The 22,214-nt window shown below is 38.4% G+C and overlaps 1 protein-coding gene across 1 annotated transcript; it reads right to left on the bottom strand.

Moving 5' to 3' along the window:
* Window positions 1-1,995: 1,995 nt before the first annotated feature.
* On the bottom strand, window positions 1,996-3,501 carry LOC129250273 (uncharacterized). The gene has a single exon (XM_054889909.1). It carries the CDS (start codon window positions 3,499-3,501, stop codon window positions 1,996-1,998), a length of 1,506 nt encoding a protein of 501 aa, XP_054745884.1.
* Between the last annotated feature and the right edge of the window lie 18,713 nt (window positions 3,502-22,214).

Genomic DNA, 22,214 nt, shown 5'->3' with positions numbered 1-22,214 from the left:
AAAATAAAGCAGTAATTTTGGTATTGTGTATGCCCATTATTGAAGCCAGAGCCATAAATCGTCAAGTGACGCGAAATTTTTCGACTAAAATTGCTATTGAAGCATATTTCAACCGACCGCTGGAATCAATGGTGTCAACAGCAGCATCAACATCTGCCGCAGCGCGCACGCCAAAACCTGTGTCCGGATCTTGCTATTTATGTTACGCACAAGAGGGAAAACGCCGTAGAAAAACCAGAAAGCTGTGCGCCAAATGTAAGAAGCCAATGTGTCTTGAACATTCGGTGACATTAACAAATTGCTCTATTTGCCATTATTTTCCTTAGATATAAGATGCATTTTTATAATTTTTATAATAAAAGTCGATAATATAATGTGTGAAATGAATATTTTTAATTTTTCAATTAAAAAAATAATATAAAAAATGTTTTTTTTTGATTATTATGAGGATTTTTACTATTGGGGTACAAACGTATCCCGGGTGTGTGTTTACGTATATAATGTGTTTGGAAGGTTGTAGCTCCTGAACCAATGGTCCGATCTGGTTCAAATTTTGAATTTGAACTCAAAACTAAATAATCTTCCTAGATCCTCCCATATGGGGTGCAGCCGGTGGATTAAAACGCCATTCGATATTCGAGTCCGCAAAGAAAGAGCGAAGTTTAATATCAGACATGCACTGTTGAAATGCAATGCGCAACTCCTTCTCGGCTCCAACGAAATTTGTACCGTTATCTGACGTCATGACCTTACAAAAACCTCGGCGATTTGTGAACCTTTTAAACGCATTTAGGAATGCTGGTGTTGACAGGTCACCAACAAATTCGAGATGCATCGCACCAGTGCACATACAAATGAACGAGCAGATGTAGCCTTTGGTAGCCTTAGCTCCTCTTCCTTGGGTGAACTTGTAGAGGTAAGGTCCAGCGAAGTCGACAGCAGTGTAAGTAAAACAACGGGCGTAGGTTGTGCGAATGACAGGTAGATCACCCATGACTTGTGTGATAAGAATGCGGTTCAAGTAAGTGCATTTCACGCACTTATGGTATATATTACGGATCAAGCTACGAGCGCCGATAACCCAATAACGACGTTGCAAGACAGTTTGCATAATGCGGGGCCCAGCGTGCAAAGTGACCTTGCGTATTTCGCAGATTATTAACTTAGCAAGCGGACAATTCTTAGGCAAGATAATGAGATGCCTAACATCTGGAGCGACTTCATCATTTTTTATTCTTCCTCCAACACATAGAACACAAGTCCCATCTAGAAAGGGCTGCAGACGTAAAAGACTACTGCGAAGTGGGATTGGACTTTTAGCGCTGCAAAGAGAAATTTCATTAGAAAAATAAAACCGTTGCGTATACCTGATTAGGCGAAGTTCAGCTTCAAATAACTCTTGGCAGTTCGGTGTACCAAAACGCTTTATAACATTAAGCCGTCTGTTAGCCCGAATGTTAGTCAAAAAGCGTAAAACGTAGGAAATAACTCGACGCAGCTTAGAATACGATGAGTATTTTGTCATCACGGACCAATAATCTGTAGAATTAGTCACATGGGCACGAATACTATTTCGTATGCCCAGCTCTGTAGTGTGCTCTTTAGATTTTTTCTGCTTCCACAATTGTTCAGTGCTTTTCAGGAAAATAAGACCAGCTCACCACAATTGATGACGTAATAACTCGGAGGGAGTTATACCTCTTGAAGCACAATCTGCAGAATTCTGTTCAGAACGAACGTGGTTCCAACATTCGGGAGGCAAAACTTCTTGAATATCAGCGACGCGGTTGGCTATAAATGTCACCCATCTGCTGGGGTGAGCTTGTAACCATGCCAATGTTATAGTAGAGTCAGTCCAAGCGAAAAGCGGATAACGGAGATCAGACCAGCAGTGCAGCACGCTTCGCACTAGTTTAGCAGTAAGATGAGCGGCGCATAATTCAAGACGTGGCAACGTTGTCGGCTTAAACGGAGCTACCTTGGTTTTCGACGAAATTAATGACACAGTAATGCTACCGTCGCTTTGTGTTGTTCTGCATACAAAACGGCGGCGTAAGCACGCTTGGACGCATCTGCGAATACGTGCAATTGCGTAAATGACCCAGCTACTTCAGTACCAAACCAACGGTTCACCTTCAAATGTGCCAATTGCTCGAGTTCTATGCGATGCGCCAACCACTTCGTTGCGATAGACTCAGGAATGATATCATCCCAACCTACCTTAGTGCGCCATATGTCTTGAAACCAAATTTTTGAATTTATAGTAGCGGGAGCAAGTAGGCCCAAAGGATCGAAGAGCGTACTTGCATCTGATAGAAACATGCGCTTGGTCAACTTAACTGGCGGTTCCCTCAAGTTAATAGTAAACGTGAGGTAGTCTCCTTCTGTGTTCCAGATAAGACCTAAAGCGTGAACGTCCTTATCGTCGACAATATAATGTGATATGTTCGTAGATGCATTGGAAATGCTTGCGATTAGTTCAGCGCAGTTCGATGCCCACTTACGAAGTTCAAACCCCCCTTCCCTCAATATTTCGGAAATATTTTGTTGCAATAATCGAAGTTCTTCTTTACTAGATGCACCAGTAAGTGGATCATCCATGTAAAAATCCTTGAGAATAACACTAATAGCCCTAGCACAACCATTCGACGAATCTCTTGCCGTCTGTTGAAGTGATCGGACAGCTAGATGAGACGCAGCTGCCACTCCGTACGTTACGCGAACCATGCGAAAATCTTGGATAGGCAGGGATGGGTGGCTACGCCATACGATGCGTTGCAAATCGGCGTGTTTTAAGGATACGCAGATTTGACGATACATTTTGGCGACATCTGCCGTTACAGCATAGCGGTGTGTTCTAAAGCGAAGTAAGATGGAGTATAAATCTTCCTGTAATTGAGGTCCTATAGATAATGCGTCATTCCACGAATTTCCGGAAGCCGATTTTGTGGACGCGTTAAATACAACCCTCAATTTGGTCGTGGTACTACTTTCCTTTAAAACTGGATGATGAGGCATATAATACGTTGGATTCATAGTCTCTGACGTGACCTGCATATGTTTCATGTCAATGAGTTCATTCATGAATTCATTGTAGCGTAAACGAAGATCGGAGTCACAAGCGAGTCTTCTTTCAAGTCGTAACAAATTCCGGATAGCAAAGTTTCGCGACTCTCCCAGAGCTACATCGGGCTTCAGCGGCAATTCGACGACAAACAGTCCGTTAGGTTCCCTTCGATGCGTTGTTTCAAAATGGTCTTCACAGTAACGCTCCTCATGCGTAAGATACGTTTTTTGCGGAGCTTCCTCTAACTCCCATAACTTGTTCAATGCTCGATCCAAATGAACATCGCAATGTAACGACTGTAAGCGTGGCATATCAGGCTCAGATCTATTCACGCTTCCAAAAAGAGTCCACCCAAAGACCGTCAATTGAGCCATAGGAGCTCCAGCTGGACCCTTACGAAGTTCTGTACAGATCAGTTGATCCATAACGTCCATTCCAATCAATATATCGACCCTCCCAGGCTTCATAAAATGGGGATCGGTTAAAAACAAACCTCGGATATGTGGCCACGATGAAGTAGCTATAGTCTGTGTTGGCAAGTCGCTTGTAATTTTAGAGATAGTGATACTTCACCTCTAGCTCGTCCTCCTTGCGCTGACCCAATTCCAGTAATGTTAACTTCAGATGTTGATCGCGGCAGGCCTAAGCGTTGGCCACACGCTTTGGTCACAAAGGAAGCATGTGATCCAGAATCGAAAAGTGCACGTGCGCGCTGCCAATTACCAGAACAGTCGCGCACCTTCACTAATGCGGTGGATAACAGCACAACTCTTTCTACCGCTATGGGTGGATTGGAGCTCGAGTTCAAGCATGAAGAAACGCGTGGAACGTCGACGCTTGCTCGAAATTCAAAAGTTTCTGCGCTTACCTTTGATGTGTCATCAGCAGCGCATAACGAATGTGTCGCGTTGCCGATGTAATTGTGCACTGCGGTAACGGTCGTTGAATGCAAAGCACCGTGCAACAGAGTGTGATGACGTTGTTTACACATGCGGCAAGTGGAAGCACTGTTACAACGGTCTTTATACGTAGTGACCTGAACTTAAGCAGTTGAAGCATATGCGACCTTGCTTCACGAGCTGTGATTTTGTGGACAAGTCCAATTCACGAAATTTTTCACAACTGTAAATTTTATGAGGTCCACTACAATATGCACACACGTTATTTTGTTTTGATACCTTAATTAGTACTGATGTTGTTGACGATGAAAACATCGATAACGATCGACATCTTATCTCTAAAAATGTTATTAGTTGTTCAAAAGATGGAGGATCATCACTAACGAGCTATAACTCCCACTGCTTACGCGTTTCGAATGCCTACTTACTGACGACCTCATGTACCAACCAATCATCCGAAAAATCAATCGGACGACCCAACGCTTTAAGCTCGCGAATATGCTGTTGAAACGCATCAGTTACACCTTTGATTGCGTCAGCATTGTCATGCGTAGCCCTTTTAATTTCAGCCAACGCGCGAAGATAAGATTCCACAATTACACGAATAACCTTATACCGCGATGTTAATAGACCCCAAGCTTCAACGTAATTTGCGTCACATATTTTAAAACCACTGATAATTATCAACGCGTCACCTTTCAAGCAGCTTCGGAGATAATGAGCCGAGTTGATGTTGGGACCTCGCACGCATCTCTTCCGAGACTTTGTTTTGTTTTTCGTTGGGTTTGCTTTTTACGTGGCGGGTCCCAAGCCCAATACATAACCAGATGTCGTGCGTTGCTTCACCTTCTCACGTTGGGTCCAACGGATGTTCGGAAGCAACTCAGAAGATACTTGAAGTTGTGAGCTGTGTGGGCCATATGCAGAATATTCGTCTTGGCCACACCCAAGTAAATGACAATCATGGACTTTGCGGACTTGCGTGGGCTTCTACTCACGAATCTATACTCCGAGAAATGCATCACCAACTTTATTTTAAGATTTTGAACACAAAAAATAAAAAATATAAATGAATACTATGATAATTTAAAGTACATATTAGATAGCCTTAAGAAAATACAAAATATGAACAGGATAAGACTAAGCCATTGGAATTTTCTGCAAAAATAAACTAGGCCATGATTTTAAAAATATTTTTGAGTAGTATACCCGCTCATCTTGCTAGTATTAGAGAAACTTATCATTATGTTAAAGTAAACCGGGTTAGTAAAACGAGAATTTTGAAAACAAAAAATAGCTTTGATCAAAAAAACATATTAAAGAAAAGAGAAACTCAGGTAGTAAGCTCACAAAGCAAAAGAAGCCAACGCATAGAAGGCGGACAAAAAAATCGGTACAATATCGACAGAATAACTCAACACAATTCAGACAATATACCTCAGGGCAAGGAAGACAAAATACCAGCGCACCAATGGAGATTGAACACATCCAAGAACAAGAAGAATTGCTAGAAGAGATACATTTTAAATTAACCACCTCCAAGGAAGCTGTGGACAAAAAGGACCTACCTCTTCGTCCGCGCGCCCGGGTCTGGCTTCCCTCAGAGCCCTCAGCTCCAGAGGATATGGAAGAAATCCTCCGTTATTGCAACCCCAAACTTCTTACGCACAACTGCAGGGTACTCAAGGTGGAGAAGTCCGAGGGACATTTTCGGCAAGCGCTGATTCTGCTAAATGCAGAGTCCTTCGGGCCTCTCGCTGAAACTAAAGGGATCATCACCTATGGTTTCGAGAAGGTAGCCATGAAGGTTTACCAAACCGATGCCAGGGGTGATGTCTCTGCAACTCCGGTAATGCTGGGAGGGGATAGCCCCACGGTAGAGGAAGCTCCCGTGGAGATGGATGTGGAATCTGTCATGTCGGATGGGGGCAGTGCTGACGACGCCCGCTCTCTAGCGGGGTCAGTCTTCAGTATCGGGCAACTGTTCGACAGGGCGGAGGAGGAGGGGCTTCTTGCCTCGGATAGTGAGGAGGCTGACCTCAGGATGTTGGAGAAGATTATTGAAGATGAAGATTCTTCAAATAAATCTCCAGCACTCTAAGGCAGCTTCCGCTAACTTACTAATCCACCTTGAGCAAAGTAGAGTTGACGTAGTCCTGATCCAGGACCCGTGGCTGAGCAGTAGCGGTATCTCTGGAATTAGGACGAAAAACTATTTACTGATGGTTCACAGTGGTGCAGGTAAACCAAGATCCTGCATACTCATCAGAAAAGAACTAAAAGGATTTATTTTGGCTAATTTCAGCAATGAGGACATTGTCTCTATAAGCCTGAAGAGCACCACCGGGAGACTCTGGCTGATCTCAGCCTATATGGCGCACGATGATGGGGTGGAGCCACCTCCGTTGCTGCTAAGGGAGGCCCTAGCTGAGGCGAGGCGGAGAAAAATCGACGTCATCATCGGAACCGATGCAAATCCCCATCACACTTGCTGGGGAAGTTTGGATATCAACTCAAGAGGTGAGTCACTTTTTGATTTTATTTTAAGCGAAGACTTAGTTATTTGCAATAGAGGTAAGGGCCCAACCTTCATTACGGCGGTCAGGGAAGAGGTGCTTGACCTCACCTTAGCCTCTTCTACACTAAGGTATAGAATATCTGATTGGAGGGTGCTCTGCGCTCATTCCTTCTCGGATCACAGATACATTCAGTTTTCTCTGAATGAAACCAAACCAAATAGATCCTCCTACAGGAACCTTAGGAGCACGGACTGGGACCTATACTGCAGAAACCTGCATGTTTTCCTTCCGGAAGCACCGCAAGAAAACGCGGATCTCTCGGAAGAATCTATAGATGTATTAGTGGAGACATTCACCGCTGCGTGCAACAGAGCTCTCGAGAGCGCTTGTCCACTAAGACCGCCCCCCAAAAAGGAAAAGCCGCCTTGGTGGACAACCGAGCTCACGGAAATCAGGGCTTCATGTAGGCGGCTCTTTAATAGAGCCAGAAGACTTAAGTCTCCCTCGGGATGGGAACTGTACAAAGTAGGACTGGGAATTTACAAGTCCGAAATCAGGAAAGCGAAGCGAGACTCGTGCCAGAGATTCTGCGAAAGCGTGGAGGGCTGTCATGAGTCCGCGAGATTCAGACGTATTCTTTCGAGGAATTCCACACCTATGTGGTACCTGAAAGACAGCTCGGGGTGCTGGACCATGAGCAGCGAGGAGTCACTCCGGTTACTCTTTGACGCCCATTTTCCGACAAATCCGGACTCGCTTAATATCGGCTGGGATAGGACGCATAGCACTCCACACACCCACCACCGCTGGCTGAATAAGCGACGCCTGGCTTGGGCGATTGACTCTTTCAAACCCTTCAAGTCACCTGGGCCCGATGACATTATACCGGATCAACTGCAGAAATCTGCTGAGGTATCTTGTCATTGGCTTCTTCCTATCTACGCGAGCTGCATAGATAGGAGCTACATACCCAGATCTTGAAGGGCTGTGAGAGTAACTTTTATACCCAAGGCAGGTAAGATTTCACATGTATCCCCTAAGGATTTCAGACCAATCAGTCTCTTCTCGTTCCTCCTAAAAACCCTGGAGAGGCTAATTGATCTGCACATAAGGAGTGAAATTCCTCGGGGGCGTTTATCGTACGCTCAACATCCTTACTGTGAAGGCAGATCGGTAGAGTCTGCTTTGCATACAATTGTTAAGAACATCGAGTTGTCCCTCCACCAGAAGGAGCTCACTGTGGGTGCCTTCCTCGACATTGAGGGGGCTTTTAATAATGTCCTCCCGGAGGCAATCACCAGGTCGCTAGGTAAACTAGGAGTCGGAATCGAATTTATAAGGCTTATCTACACGATGCTTACCGATAGAACGGTCGTGACAGAATGGGGTGACACCTCTCTCCGCCGGCAAGTGAACAGAGGCACTCCGCAAGGCGGTGTTCTCTCGCCACTACTCTGGGTTGCCGTACTTAACGGTCTGCTGGAGGCGAAGGGCTGTAAGGTGATTGCCTACGCGGATGACGTGGCACTTATTGTCAGAGGCAAGTTTCTAGATACTCTGATGGAACTGATGCAGGATTATCTGAATCTAGTTATAAATTGGACCGCAAATTGCGGCCTATCGATAAATCCTCTGAAGACGGAGCTCGTCTTATTTACGAGGAAATACAAAATACCAAGAGTGTTTCTCCCCTCAATATCGGGCGCTCCGTTGGTGCTCTCAGACAAGGTGAAGTACCTGGGACTCATAACACGATTATAAAACCAATTTTGCTATACGGAGTCCTTGTCTGGTGGAACTCGCTAGAAAGGATGGTATCAGTTAAGAAGCTGGAGAGGGTACAAAGGTCTGCCCTCATTGGAATCAGTGGGGCCCTCCGTACCACTCCTACTCTAGCGCTTAACGCTATGCTGAATGTGGCGCCAGTGGACATTGTAGGAAAAACTACCGCTGCACGCACCGCAATCAGATTTAGGTGTTCGGGCCATAGGCTAGACTTAAGTTACGGACACTCTAGCATTCTTAAAAACTTTGAGTTCATCCCTATGGTGCTGGACCACTGTACACCCAGGCTAGGTCCGAGCGGACCTTTTTCTACTCACATTCCCTCAAGGGATGAGTGGGCGGGGTGCAACATTCGGCGGCAAGGCATGGCAAACATGTTCACGGATGGCTCGAAGTTTGACGGAAGGGTTGGTGGGGGAGTATTCTGTAAGGAGCCTCCCATCAAACTTAAATTTAGGCTCCCGGACCACTGTAGTGTTTTCCAAGCGGAGGTATCCGCAATTAAGGAATCGGTGGACTGGTTGCTCAATTCGGAAAATTACCGTTAAGGAAGTAAATATCTACTCCGATAGCCAATCGGCAATTAGGGCCTTGGGCTCGCTGTTTGTGCGCTCGAGATTGGTCGGGGAATGTCTGGTTTCTCTCTCGATTGCATCCGAATACTTCATCATCAGGCTCATTTGGGTTCCCGGGCACAGCGGCATAGAGGGAAACTGCTGGGCTGATGACCTGGCTAGACAGGGAACTTTGGAGATGGTTTCGTCGCGAAATGAGAGAATTGGGGTTCCCCTGAGAACCTGTGGTCTGCTCCTGGATAGATGGGCCTCGAGTCAACTCAGCGAGCGCTGGGCTAGTGCGCAAAAGTGCAAGGTCGCGTGATCTTTCTGGTTACGGGTAGATCGGGGACGCTCAAGGGAACTCCTAAGGCTAACAAAGCCCCAGCTCTCAAATTTGGTGGGCATCCTTACCAGACATTGTCCGTTGAGTGTTCACGCCGTAAGGCTTGGGATTGCCTCAAGCCCGTTCTGCAGAAACTGTCTGGAGGACGAGGTGGAATCATCTCAACACCTTCTTCTCAGCTGCCCTGCTCTCGTCTGGCAAAGACTTCGACATCTGGGCTCTCACTTTTTCGCTACGCCTGCGGATATAGCCGGTGTAGATATCATAAATTTGGTGAAGTTCATTAGTAGCTTGTTACGGCTAACTACGAACGCAAATCAGCCCCCGTCGGCGCCGTCGTAAAAATGTATGGTCATCATCGTATCTAATCCCAAGGCTTCTTATTCCTTCCCATCTCCTTCCTCCTCTCCCATGTATGGCACCACAACGGACGAATTTCTTAACATTTGTCCAAGTGAGCCCTTTAGCTGGGGCAGCCATTTAACCTAAGGAAATTAAATGATAGTATAATTGTTAGCAGGTAGAATAAATAAAGTGTTTGGTTGGTGCGGTTCAACAGACACTCTAATAAGTAGCGAAAACAAAACAAAGTTACGAAAACCAATAAAATTGTATTCCCTAAATGGCCAACCAGAAATTAAATATGAAATAATAACAGAAGTATGGATTTCCGTACATGAAACACCAAATGATAGAAAAAGTTGTTTCTAATAGCGGTCGTGCCTCACCAGACAATGGTAAGCCTCTGAGTGTATTTCCGCCATGAAAAAACTCCCAATAAAAAATCCTTTGCCATACAGAGTCGGCTTAAAATTGTAGGTCCCTCCATTTGAGGGGCAATATCAAGACACTCGCCGCAAATAGGAGCAGGAGCTCGGCCAAACACCGAAAAAAGGGTGTAAGCACTAAATATTGGGTTGGGCAAAAAGGTCGTAGCGTTTTTACAGAAGACTTTTGTTTAAAACAAATACAAAAATTATATCAATAAGTTAATTAATGCGGAGGATGCCACAGAGGCAGACACCATTCCGTGGTGCGGAGGCTTAGTCGAATCGTTAATCAGAGCTTATCAATGGATGGTAATGTGTGGCTTATTCAGTATTGTGCGAGCGCATTCCATTCGTTTGGTTAGGGATGTTCTTTGAACGATGACCAAGCTCTCTCTACTTTGGGTTGGAGCAAGGTGTAATACGATTCGTGCCGATATTCAATATGGCTGGGGTCCCAGAATAAAAATAGCCCAGTCGCGAACGGAGTGCTCTGGATACCTGGCGACCTCCGGTTCTAGCCTTATCTGTACACACGGACCTCTGTCCCTTGTCCGACACTCGTTGGACCAAAAATGGATTTGAAATTAGAAAACAATATTTCTAACAAGGAGGGGGAAGTCTAAACTACGTTGGTGGGCCAAGCAACTAACCTCGCTACAAGAATCCCAAAGAACGTTATTTAACCTCGCCAAGGCCAGAAGAAGGTCCGTTGGACTACCAAACTACTACAGCGTTTATCAGGCAGAGGTTCTAGCTATAAAAGAAGTGGTTACGTATATAAATACTCGCGCCGTAACAAAAACTACTATAAATATATTCTCGAATAGCCAGGTGGCCAATTAATCAATGAATGCGGCTATACTAAGATCGAAGGTTTCACAGGAATGCCGGACAGCCCTAAATGATATTAGTGCCATATTCAAGGTCAGCCTTATTTGGGTTCCAGGGCACAGATATATTGAAGGAAATTGTAAAGCCCATGAGGTAGCCAGTGATAGAAATAACATAGGGCTACCTATGGCCACTATCCAAGAGGCCAATAGGGCATGGATGGATGAAGACACATGCGTAACAGCTAAGTTACTATAACCGCAAATAAACAAGAAAAAGAAAAAGGAACTGCTTAACCTCTCAAGAGAAGATATCTCGAAGGTCGTGATTTGTATAACCGGTCATTTGTCGTTATAGAGATGAGGAAGATATAGAAACATGTCAGCATTTTCTTTGCAATTGTCCAACTTTAGCTAAAATCAGAGCAGGTTGTCTAGGTAAAAACTTTTTCAATTCTCTTACAGCCTTTACAAGACACTCTCCACCAAAACATTACGGAGATTGGATGATGGCTACGATGAATCCTTGGAACGAACGTTTTTGCTTATTTTGGAGTTTTAGCATAGATATTGTCGTACTGCTTATTCAAAACTTCTTCAACAGTGAAAATTTTATCATGTGTGAAAAAAATTTTCATGGCCGTTGACCGCGTTCCACCGAAGAAGCGGCTTGAATCTGTCGATTCTAATTTTCTTCAAGCGCGTTGTCAAAAGATGACCAGTTGAGCGACGGAAGGCTTTCATGTGGAGATTGGTACATTAACTTCCCTGGACATGATTTTATGCTTTCTAAGGAGATTTCGGCGAATTGTTTCTTGAACGGCTGGTTCAAACCACGAGAGGACTACCACTCCTTTTTCTGTCTGTCATTTCATACAACCTTCGTTTGGGAAAAACGATTGATCGTGCGGTAAACAAGCTTTCTCGAAATATTGAGTTTTTTTCAGCAATTAGTAAATCTCACTTGCACTTTTATCGCACTTATGTAATCCAATCACTGCAATGCGATTTTCCTTAGCTCGCCACTCCATAGTTAATAGCTAAATTTGCCACGAAACTGAGTACAATTTATGATAGACAATGGATACGAATAAAAGCAAAAATAACTGGGAACTTTATAATGCCAAAACGAAATTTTTAAACTCATGCCGACTTCATTATGAGAAAATGTATGGTATTTGTTTAGAAGGGCACACATTAAGCTATACTCATCAAATCAGAATGAAATCGTAACGAAAACGAATAATCATTTATATTCGAAATAGGTGTCCACAAATACATGAAAACGAAATTAACAATCAGGGAAATGCCTCTTTGGGTTGCTAGTAAAAACGTAGATAACTCAGAAAAAAACTGTCGTATCGTAATTGATTACCGCAAACTAAATGAAATTACCATAGAGAATAAACTCCCAGTCCCAAATATTGAGTTAATACTAGACAAGCTAGGAAAAGCTCAATACTTCACCACAATAGATTTGGTAAAAGAATTTTACCAAGTTTTAGTTAAGGAGGATTATAGAAAAAGACGGTTTTCAACTCCGTTAGATCTTTTTGAAGTTTTAAGAATGCCTTTTGGGTTAATAATTGCGCCTTTAGCATTTCAAAGAATTCAGTTCATGAATTCAATTATACGAGAACTAATAAACAAGAGAGATTTAGTGTATTGGATATTTATATCTGTTACTCTTACAAATAAATCAATAAAAAGTAAATATAAAAATAAAAATAAATAGTTAATAATTAATACGTTATTAGAAATTAGTTGATTAGATATTTTTTAATATAAATGTAGCAATAAAAACACATTCTTTATACTTATGTGTATGTTTTATATTTTAAATATCAGCTAAAATCACTGATAGAAAACGATGTTTACTTATATTACAGCCACAAAAATGTATATACGTGGCGTGCTTATGCAAATTATGACACTTGTAACTCTTTACTTCGTTATATCACGGAAACGGTGGTATTTAGGGAAAAAATCATGTATACCCTTTTTGTAGATAATTTTAGGATCCACAATTTTTGTTTGAGTTAATTTTGCGATAACGACGATATCGACCGTTTTCGAGAAATTTACGAAAACCTCATTTTTTTCACCTTTGACCTCGAGTCAATTTTTTTCCCCAGGCCGAATCGATTGGGAGCTTTAAAATTTTGTTTTTACATATGTTTTGAACAATTTCATCCATTTTCAGCTTGTTATGAATTTTAGTAGCTTCGAGTGTCTAAACCGGACTAATGTATACATTATACAGTAAAAGAATTCAGTAAGTCATACATTATGTGTGATGTACATATATGTATGTATGTATGTAAGGAGGTGGCATCATTATTCGTCGTTGGCATCAGCAGTCGTTCAATTATTCTAACGAAATAGCCAAGTTAGCAAAGTTGTCAGAATTAAAAACGTTGAAGTCGTTAAGTCGCCGAAGTTGAGTCGAGTCGTGAAGTAGCAGCCGAGCGAAGAAGTCGAGTTTCATTGTATTTAAAGTATATTCAATTTATACATTCAATTCATTTTAATCTATATTATACATTCAATAAACATTGTTACAAGGGGGCTCAACCTTTGAACACTCTAAAAAAGATGCTATAATGTGTTATAGTGAATTATGTTTCTAAGATCTGGAAAAGAAGTAAATGCAGTAGAAATTGAACGAGAAAAATCAACAGGAATTGAAAACGAAGAAATAACTCAAGCTAAGAGTGAACACATTAATATCGAAATGGCATTAAATAACCAAAACTCAGGCGGTATAGAAGGAGAAGGCTTAAATGTTGAACTTTTACGTATGTTGACAGAAAAGCCTTGCAGCGATTCAAGAAGTTCAGTTTCAATTGAGAGATTCGCAAAAATTGTCCCCGATTACGATGGAATAAGCAGAGAACGTAAATTGATAGAGAAGGCTCAGGAACGAATGGGCAGGTTAAATGTCAAAACACATCAAAACGAGGGTAAGAAAGTTAACAGAAGAGAGTTAACATAGCGGAGCGTAGTCAACAGAAATAAATATAGCGTTTGCATTGAAATGTAAAATGCCATGATTTGGTGTTAGGGAAAAGAAAATAACAGAAGGCTTGTAAATTTTTCTTTCATGCTTATTTGCCGTCGGCATTTTGCATGCGCAAATGGATTATTTCTTGTGCGATGAATAAATTAATTCTAAGTAACGCAATAGCACCGTAGGCCTAAGTAGCTAGTGTGATCTATCAATTAGTGTTATATTTCATATTGCTCTAATAAATAATAATAATAATAATTCTAAGTATATGCATGCATGCATGTGAAATTTTAAGTATCTAATTGACTAAATTGTATTGAATTTAGGTCTTTTATCAAAATTATTCAAATATCATAACACAAAAAATAACTTTGTAAACCATTCATTTTTATCAAGGTTTATTATTCAGCAAAGTGTTGAATTAATATAACATCTACCATCCATATTCATGTGGGCAGAAAAAAACATGACTTGCCTCAAAACCCAGCTCATACACCTCTCATACATATCTACATATAAAAAATTCAAAGCAAATAGACAAACGTATGCAAACATATTTCTAATATACATATGTATGTATGTATGCAAAAGTCACATTTCTCTTTCATGCTTATTTCCCGTAGGCATTTTGCATGCGCAAATGGATTATTTCTTGTGAGATGAATAAATTAATTCTAAGTATATGCATGCATGAATCTGAAATTTTAAGAATCTAATTAACTAAATTGTATTGATATTAAGTGCATTATCAAAATAATTTCAAAATATTCACATAAAAAAATTGGCTTTGTAAACCATTCATTTGCATCAACGGTTATTATTCAAAAATATGTGTCCTTTTTAAATTTTTATATCCATATGTGTATGTATGTATATTCATATAGTAAATAGATATAACATCTACCATCCATATTCATGTGGGCAGAAAAAAATCTTGACCTGCCTCAAAACACAGCTCATATGTATCTACATATAAAAAATTCAAAAGCAAATAGACAAACGTATGCAAACATATTCCTAACATATGCAAAAAAACTCATCTAAACGGTATTCGCGTACATATACATATGTATTTATATATGCGTATATGAATACATATGTTGGGACAATTTACATATGTATGTAAATGTTTCTATTCTAAGCAAAACAATGAATATTCGTATATACATATAACCGCACATACTTACTTTTTGCCTCTACATGTGTATGCTTCCAAACTAAAATTCTAAGCCTAGCGACTACAAGAACAAAATGCATTCCTAGGAATTTTGTATTCTACTCAAGCGGGAGAGAAAAAAATAAAAGAAAGAACAAAGATTACTTTTGCCTTGAAGGGCTTCTCAACAACTGATTTATTATATTTTCAATTACTACATTTAGACTTAAACTAACGTACATATGTATTTGCTTATTTTGCATTTAATATTTAATTTTACAAAATTGTTGTCAATATCTTATTCAGCATTTCCTTTCCCACACTTTTTCAAGTAAGTCAAACTGTTGCAAAACAGGAAATGCGTTTCCAATTACTTTTACTTATTGTTCATTATTTTATTTACAAACTCATCAATTTCGTCTGTTTTACAATGTGAATTTATCTTTGAAATTGAATATGTAACTTCTCCCCCCTTTAGATTAGAATTCTCCTGAATTCTTTTATTTAGATTTATTTTAATATATTTTAGTTTTGTTCTCCAAATGACAATTATTAATATTATTGTTAAAATTAGAAAGAAATTACACTCGTATATGATTTTGTTATGAATTTTCAAATTAGATATTATATATTTTTGGAATTTATTTTATTCTCTTCATCTATTTGTTCGAATGTAAGTTTTTCTGTAAAATTCTTTATATTGTCATATTACAATCTCATAATATTTCCTTCGAGTCTTTCAATCCAATTAGAGTAATAATAATCATTAATTTTTATTGAACAATTGTTAAATTGGATTGCGTAATTTCCGTTCAAAACAGTGTCATTTATGTTACATGTGTTATTTACAAATAATATAAATTGAATGCATTTTTAACTAGGACTGTTTTTTCGTCTAGTGCTATAATTTCTAATTCTTTACTTGATATTAATTTACATTTTTTTTGTTATTATACAATGAGTGCTGGGTTTTAGTTGTCTGAAATGTTTATTTTCTTCAAATTTCATAATTTTATCTTTATAAGTAAAAACTTCCTCTATTTCTGCTTCTATTTCTTTTTTATTCTTATTTGGTAGTGGTACAATTTTTCTTATTTTTATTTGTATGAATGATTTTGGAATTTTAATGCTTAATATTAGATAGGTATTATTAAAAGTTGCTATTCCTAGTTGTAAATATATATTTTAATTTATTGAAATCAATGTTATAATTGGTAATTTCCTGATTTGTTAGAATATTTGGGTGAACTAGACCATATTTGGCTGCGACTACATTGTCTTGGATTTGTTCTATTTTACTTTTTATTAACTGAATTTTTGTCATCTGTTGTAAGTACATATGTTGTTGATTTTCTTCGTCTATGAATTTATTTATACTGTTAAGTCCTTTTTCAATTTCTTTCCTATCATCTTGTACAATATTTCTTATTTGTTTCATTGCCAAATTAAAATGTTCATTTATGTGTATTTGTTGATTCAACATTTCGCCCGTTTGTGTTAAATGTTTTTGAATTGTTTGTCTGTCGTCATCGTCCATTGTGCCAAATGTCCATTTTGCTACAGTACCTATTGCGTTTACAAGTCCTCTCTTATGTCTTTTTTCTATTGGTATTAATATCATTAACTTATTTCTCGCTTCTAATAATTCTGTTTGTAATACATTTTTGTTAATTGTCTTTACTTGTATAATATTTATAATATTTTCTGTCATTTCATTAATAATATCTTCTATTTTTTTAACGTCAATTATATGGAGTACTATATCTGTATCCTTAACTATTTCCTGAAGTCCTAACTGAATGTCCGTGAATCCTGTTTGGTCTTTTAACTCAATTGTGGTCAGTTCTCCTTTAATTATCGGTGTCGAGGTCATTATCAGTAAATTTATATTGTCTTTTAATGTTGCATGGATGAATATTTTTTAACAGTCCTTTTTTATATTTAGGTTGTTCTTTGTGCCTAACTGCTTTGTAGTTCTTTATGAATCCCTCACGTCTTTTTTCTTTATAGTCCTCTCTTTTTAAATTAAGTTTATCAATTTTCTTTCTTTTGCATTCTTCTAAGTTTTGTTTAATATTTCCTAGATCTAAACGTCCTTCCTGAACGTCTTTTGGTGCACATTTAATACTTGAATGATACCTTTCGTTATAATTTCTGATTGTTCGTTGAATTAATTGTTGGATAGGTAAATTTTTATTAGTTTGGTACAAAATCCTAAACTTTTCTGCCATCGTATTATGAAATCTTTCTATATCGGCATTTCCTGTATGGCTGTTGGGTTTAGATAAATGTAACTCGCTTCCTTGTTCTGTTAGAAATTCCCTTATCCTTATTGTCTTAAATTCATTGTCTGCTATTATTTTATCTGGTTTTCCTATTTTAGTGATATGTTCTTCTAGTTTTTCTATTATAGTCATGTGATTTCTGTCATTCAATGGATACGCTGCGCCAAATTTTGAAAATTTATCTATGGTCGTCAAAAAGGTAAATCCTTTGATTACGTATGTATCCATATGTACAGGGTTGGCCATATTAAACTGACCCATGTGATTATTAAAAAAATATGGAAAAAGAAACATTTTTTTGTGTTTCATTGTGAAAAACATTTAATTTAGTTCAAGGAGATTCGTTTACATCACTTTTTGAATATGATATCGCGCAAGTGGTCGCCCTTAGCACGTATTTGGATATGTACAGGGTTGGCCATATTAAACTGACCCATGTGATTATTAAAAAAATATGGAAAAAGAAACATTTTTTTGTGTTTCATTGTGAAAAACATTTAATTTAGTTCAAGGAGATTCGTTTACATCACTTTTTGAATATGATATCGCGCAAGTAGTCGCCCTTAGCTCGTATAGCGTAATGTGCCCGTTTTTCGGCGTTTTCCATAGTTTTGGCCAGCGTCTCGGCCGATATGGCGGCTATTTCCCGTCGGATATTGGCCTTAAGTGCGCCTAGTGTCTTTGGCTTGTTGACGTAAACCTTAGATTTCAAATTACAGTAAAAAGTTATAGGGTTACTCAATGGGTCAGTTTAATATGGCCAACCCTGTATGATTTGGTTTTTATCTGAAGGAGTTTCTGTGTAATGAAATTTATTTTTAATCGGATGTCGTTCATACTTTACTTGTTGGCAAATGTCACATTGATTAATTACCACTTGGATGAGTTCCACTTTTTATTATAAGTTTCTTGTATGCCAGAGTGCATACTCTCTCTTACATGATACAGTGATATTTGTTTTACTGCTTCCACTTCAGTTTCAATGTCCTGTGCTCTCATGGTGCACTTAGTAAAATTAATCTGGCTATCGTTTGAATACATATCTATAAGCTTATCTTGTACTATATTATAGTTGTGTTCGGATAGTTCCGAAAATATCCCTATTTTCCCTTTTGAAATGTATCTTCTAAAAATGTCTCCCATTAGGTTAAAGTCACTTTCTGCAATAAAAATAATTCTTTTCCCATGCACTTCCTTAAATTCTTCCGTTTTATTATTTGTTAATATTATTTGTGTTTTGTACTTATTCACAATTTCTTCTTTTATAAAATAATGATCACCCAATTCTTCTTCGGCTGAATGTACTGTTGCCATTGTAACATCATCTTCTATATTGTTAACTGAAAAAAAAATTTTAAATATTGGTATTTTCTACCATGGTATTTTCACTCCCCGCTTTTTCTGAAATAGTGTCCTCACTATTTTCTAATCTACTTAAAAAATCTGCCACTTTATTTTCTTTTCCTTTTAGGTATTCTATCTCAAATTGGTATTCACCTAATTTTAATAGCCATCGCTGGTGCCTGGGTGACATGTCTTTTCCTTTGTATTTGGAATGGAGATATTTAATTGGCTGGTGATCAGTAAGGATTTTAAATTTTTTACCATATATGTAAGGCCTAAAATAATTTACACTCCACATTATTGCTAGGAATTCTTTATCCGTTGCAGAATAGTTTTTCTCATGGTTATTTAATGTTCTTGAAGCGTAGCACACTGGGTGACCTTCTTGCGATAGTACTGCACCAATCGCATAGTTGGATGCATCCGTTGTCAATGTGAATTGTTTATTGAAATCGGGATAACGTAAAATAGGATGTGTACTTATTAATGTTTTTAACTTTTCGAAAGCTTCAATGTATGTTGGATCTTTTACATTAATTTTTGCGCCTTTCTTTAGGTATTTTGTTATCGGTTGAGCTACTTTCGCATAATCTTTTATGAATTTGCGATAATAACCTGTTATTCCCAAAAAACTTTTTATCTGTTTTTCGGTTTTGGGTAATTCTAAATTTTGGATAATTGTAATTTTATTTGGGTTTGGTTTCATGCCATCCTTTGTTAAAATGTGCCCTAAAAATTCTGTTTCTTTTTTAAGAAAATTGCATTTGTCAACTTGTATCTTCAAATTTTTACTTTCGAGAATTTCGAAAATGTCTCTTATTGCTTTAATATGCTCAGTTAAAGAAGTACTAAAGATTAGTATATCATCTAAGTATACTACACAGGTTTTGTTAATATGATCTCTCAAGATTTCATTCATTAGCCGTTGGAATGTGGCTGGCGCATTTTTAAGACCAAATGGCATTCTCATAAATTCATATAGACCATGAGGAGTTACGAAGGCAGTTTTTCCTCTGTCTTCCTCCTTTCCTAAAATCTGATGATAGCCTTTCGCTAAGTCTAATGTCGTAAGATATTGCGCTCTACCTAATTTGTCTAGAATTGAGTCTATATTGGGTAAAGGATATTTGTCGTCTAAGGTTATTTCATTAAGTTTTCTATAGTCGACAACTATTCTATATTTTTTTTCGCCTGAATTATCCGTTTTTTTGGGTACTACTATAAGTGGGCTTGCATATCTTGAGTGGCTTTTTCTAATTATACCTTGTTCCTCCATTTCTCTGATCTGTTTCCTTACTTCTGCTTCGTGTTGAGGTGGGTATCTATATAGCTTTGAATAGATTTGCTGTTGTGTAATGGTTTTTATCTCATGCTGAATTTCTATTGTATTAGTTAATAAATCGCCTTCTCTAAACAATAATTTGTTATATCGGTTTAGTAATTTTATAATTTCACTACGTTCTTCATTATTTAAATGATTTAATTGAAGCCTTTCAAATTTAGGATCACCGGTTTCAAGCATGTAAATTTGATTAAATTTATATGGGTTATTAGTAAAATAAGATATTTTTCCATTTAGTGTTATTTGTCCTTTTTCTATATTTATTTGGGCATTTAAAAAGTTTAATATATCGATACCTATAATGAAATCATAAGTTTTCCCTTTTAATGGGGTGATCTTCCAACGAATCCTGGCATTGTTAGGTAAATTAAATTGCTCCGGGCCTTTTGTGTGCACTTCATAATTTATTGTATCTTTATTTGTTAATGTACTAAATGTTATGGGATATTTTAATTTATATATATTATATCAAAATCATTTATTTCCTTATTAATTAAACTAAGACTGGCACCTGTATCTATTAGTGCTACGCATTCTTTATTTACGATCTTTAATGTTATCTTTGGCAGGCATTGAGTGGCTGCCTCGTAAAAAAATGGTATTATTAATTTCAGGTCCTTCTGGGCTTTGCCTACCTAAATTTAAGCGATCTTGGCCAAACTTATGATTAGGGTGTCCTGCCACTCGAGGATTGTTACAACACCTTTCAATATTGTCCACTTCCATGGGTTCCGTGCGGTTTTGTCTAGGCGGTTGCCAGCGAACTTGGTTGGAATACGGCCTAGCGTGTCCCATTTGTGGCACACGTTGGAACTGTCTTGGGGTGTTATTATTTCTTGCGTCATTTTGGAATCTGTATCTTCCCGAATTATTTAAAGGATTATTAAAAGCGTTTTGCTCTTCGCGCCTATAAAAATCATTAGTCCACTTATTTCTTTCTTGAAATTGTCGGTTATTTCTTTCATCCCTATTTTGATTATCATATGTCCTATTCTGATTATTATACGATGTTTTATTATGAAATTGTCCTTTATGTTTTTCTTCTCTTCCGAAACTCTTGTATTCGGGTCTTATGCACGTGTCTTCAAACCTTCTTTGATTCATTATATACAAAATATCTTTTAATTGTCTTTGTTCGTAAATTTTGTCGAGTAATGTCCCTTGGGTCATCTCTTTTATAGTATTCACTAACAAGCTGTCTATGTTTGTCAAGTCTATGCCAAGTTCACCATTATAATATACTATTAATTCGTCAGTTTTATACTTAATATTCTGAATTACAGTAATTAACTCACTTACCGTATTGACTCGTAAATTGGCAACTTGCTTGTAGATTTCATGAGGCTCTGTGTCTGGCTTATACCTCAATTTCAGTGTGTCTTTAATTAGTTTCCAGTTGTCCGGTTCCGGGATGTTGATGATTGCGTTTTTAGCTTCTCCTTGGATTGTTTTGTAGTATATGGTTCTTACTGCTTCTTTTTTCTGTCCTTCATCTTCGAGCGCTGATATTAAATATTCCACGCTGCTGAAGAATGAGTTTATTGTTGTGTCTCCGTGTCCTGTAAATGCGGGAAGGTGGTTGATGTTCTTCAGTGTTCTGTCCAGTCTGAGTTGATCTTGTTGTTGCCTTTGTTGTAGATCTAGGTAGGCCAATCTTAGTTGCTCGAGTTGTTGCTCCCTTCGTGCGAGCTGCTCTACTAGATCTACCGGTGCCATTTCTTGTTGGGCCTGCTTCATCCTTCTCTTATCAAATTCCTTCTGCCTGGCTTGCCGAATTTTTGTACTTTTCTTGTAGCTTTTCACTTGATTGTCGTTTAGTGGCTAGTACACGAATTTCTGTGTATTCACTGCACTATTGAATAACCCTATATTTTGTGGTGTCCACTGTTCTTTGTAATGAAGAATTGTTCACTGCACTTTATCGTTAGTGGTGTTAAATTTTTCTTTTTATTGAATCAATGTTCACTGCACTTTATTTTTAGTTTATACGTATGTTAAGTTATACCCTGGAGGGTCCGGTCCGGTCCTGAGTTGGCTACGGATTCGCAAGATTAGGATTTGGGTGTTATAAAAAATTTTAGTTTATTCACCGCCCGTATTTCGTTTCACTGGATCCTTTTGCTTTTTAAAGGATCCTACCGACTGCGCCAATTTTGTATTCTACTCAAGCGGGAGAGAAAAAAAATAAAAGAAAGAACAAAGATTACTTTTGCCTTGAAGGGCTTCTCAACAACTGATTTATTAATATATATTTTCAATTATTACATTTAGACTTAAACTAACGTACATATGTATTTGCTTATTTTG

Source organism: Anastrepha obliqua, chromosome 6 (genome assembly GCF_027943255.1).
Source record: "Anastrepha obliqua isolate idAnaObli1 chromosome 6, idAnaObli1_1.0, whole genome shotgun sequence".
Classification (NCBI taxonomy): Eukaryota; Metazoa; Arthropoda; class Insecta; order Diptera; family Tephritidae; genus Anastrepha; species Anastrepha obliqua.
The sequence above is the reverse complement of the archived record's forward strand: the minus strand, read 5'-3'. Positions and strand labels throughout refer to the sequence as shown.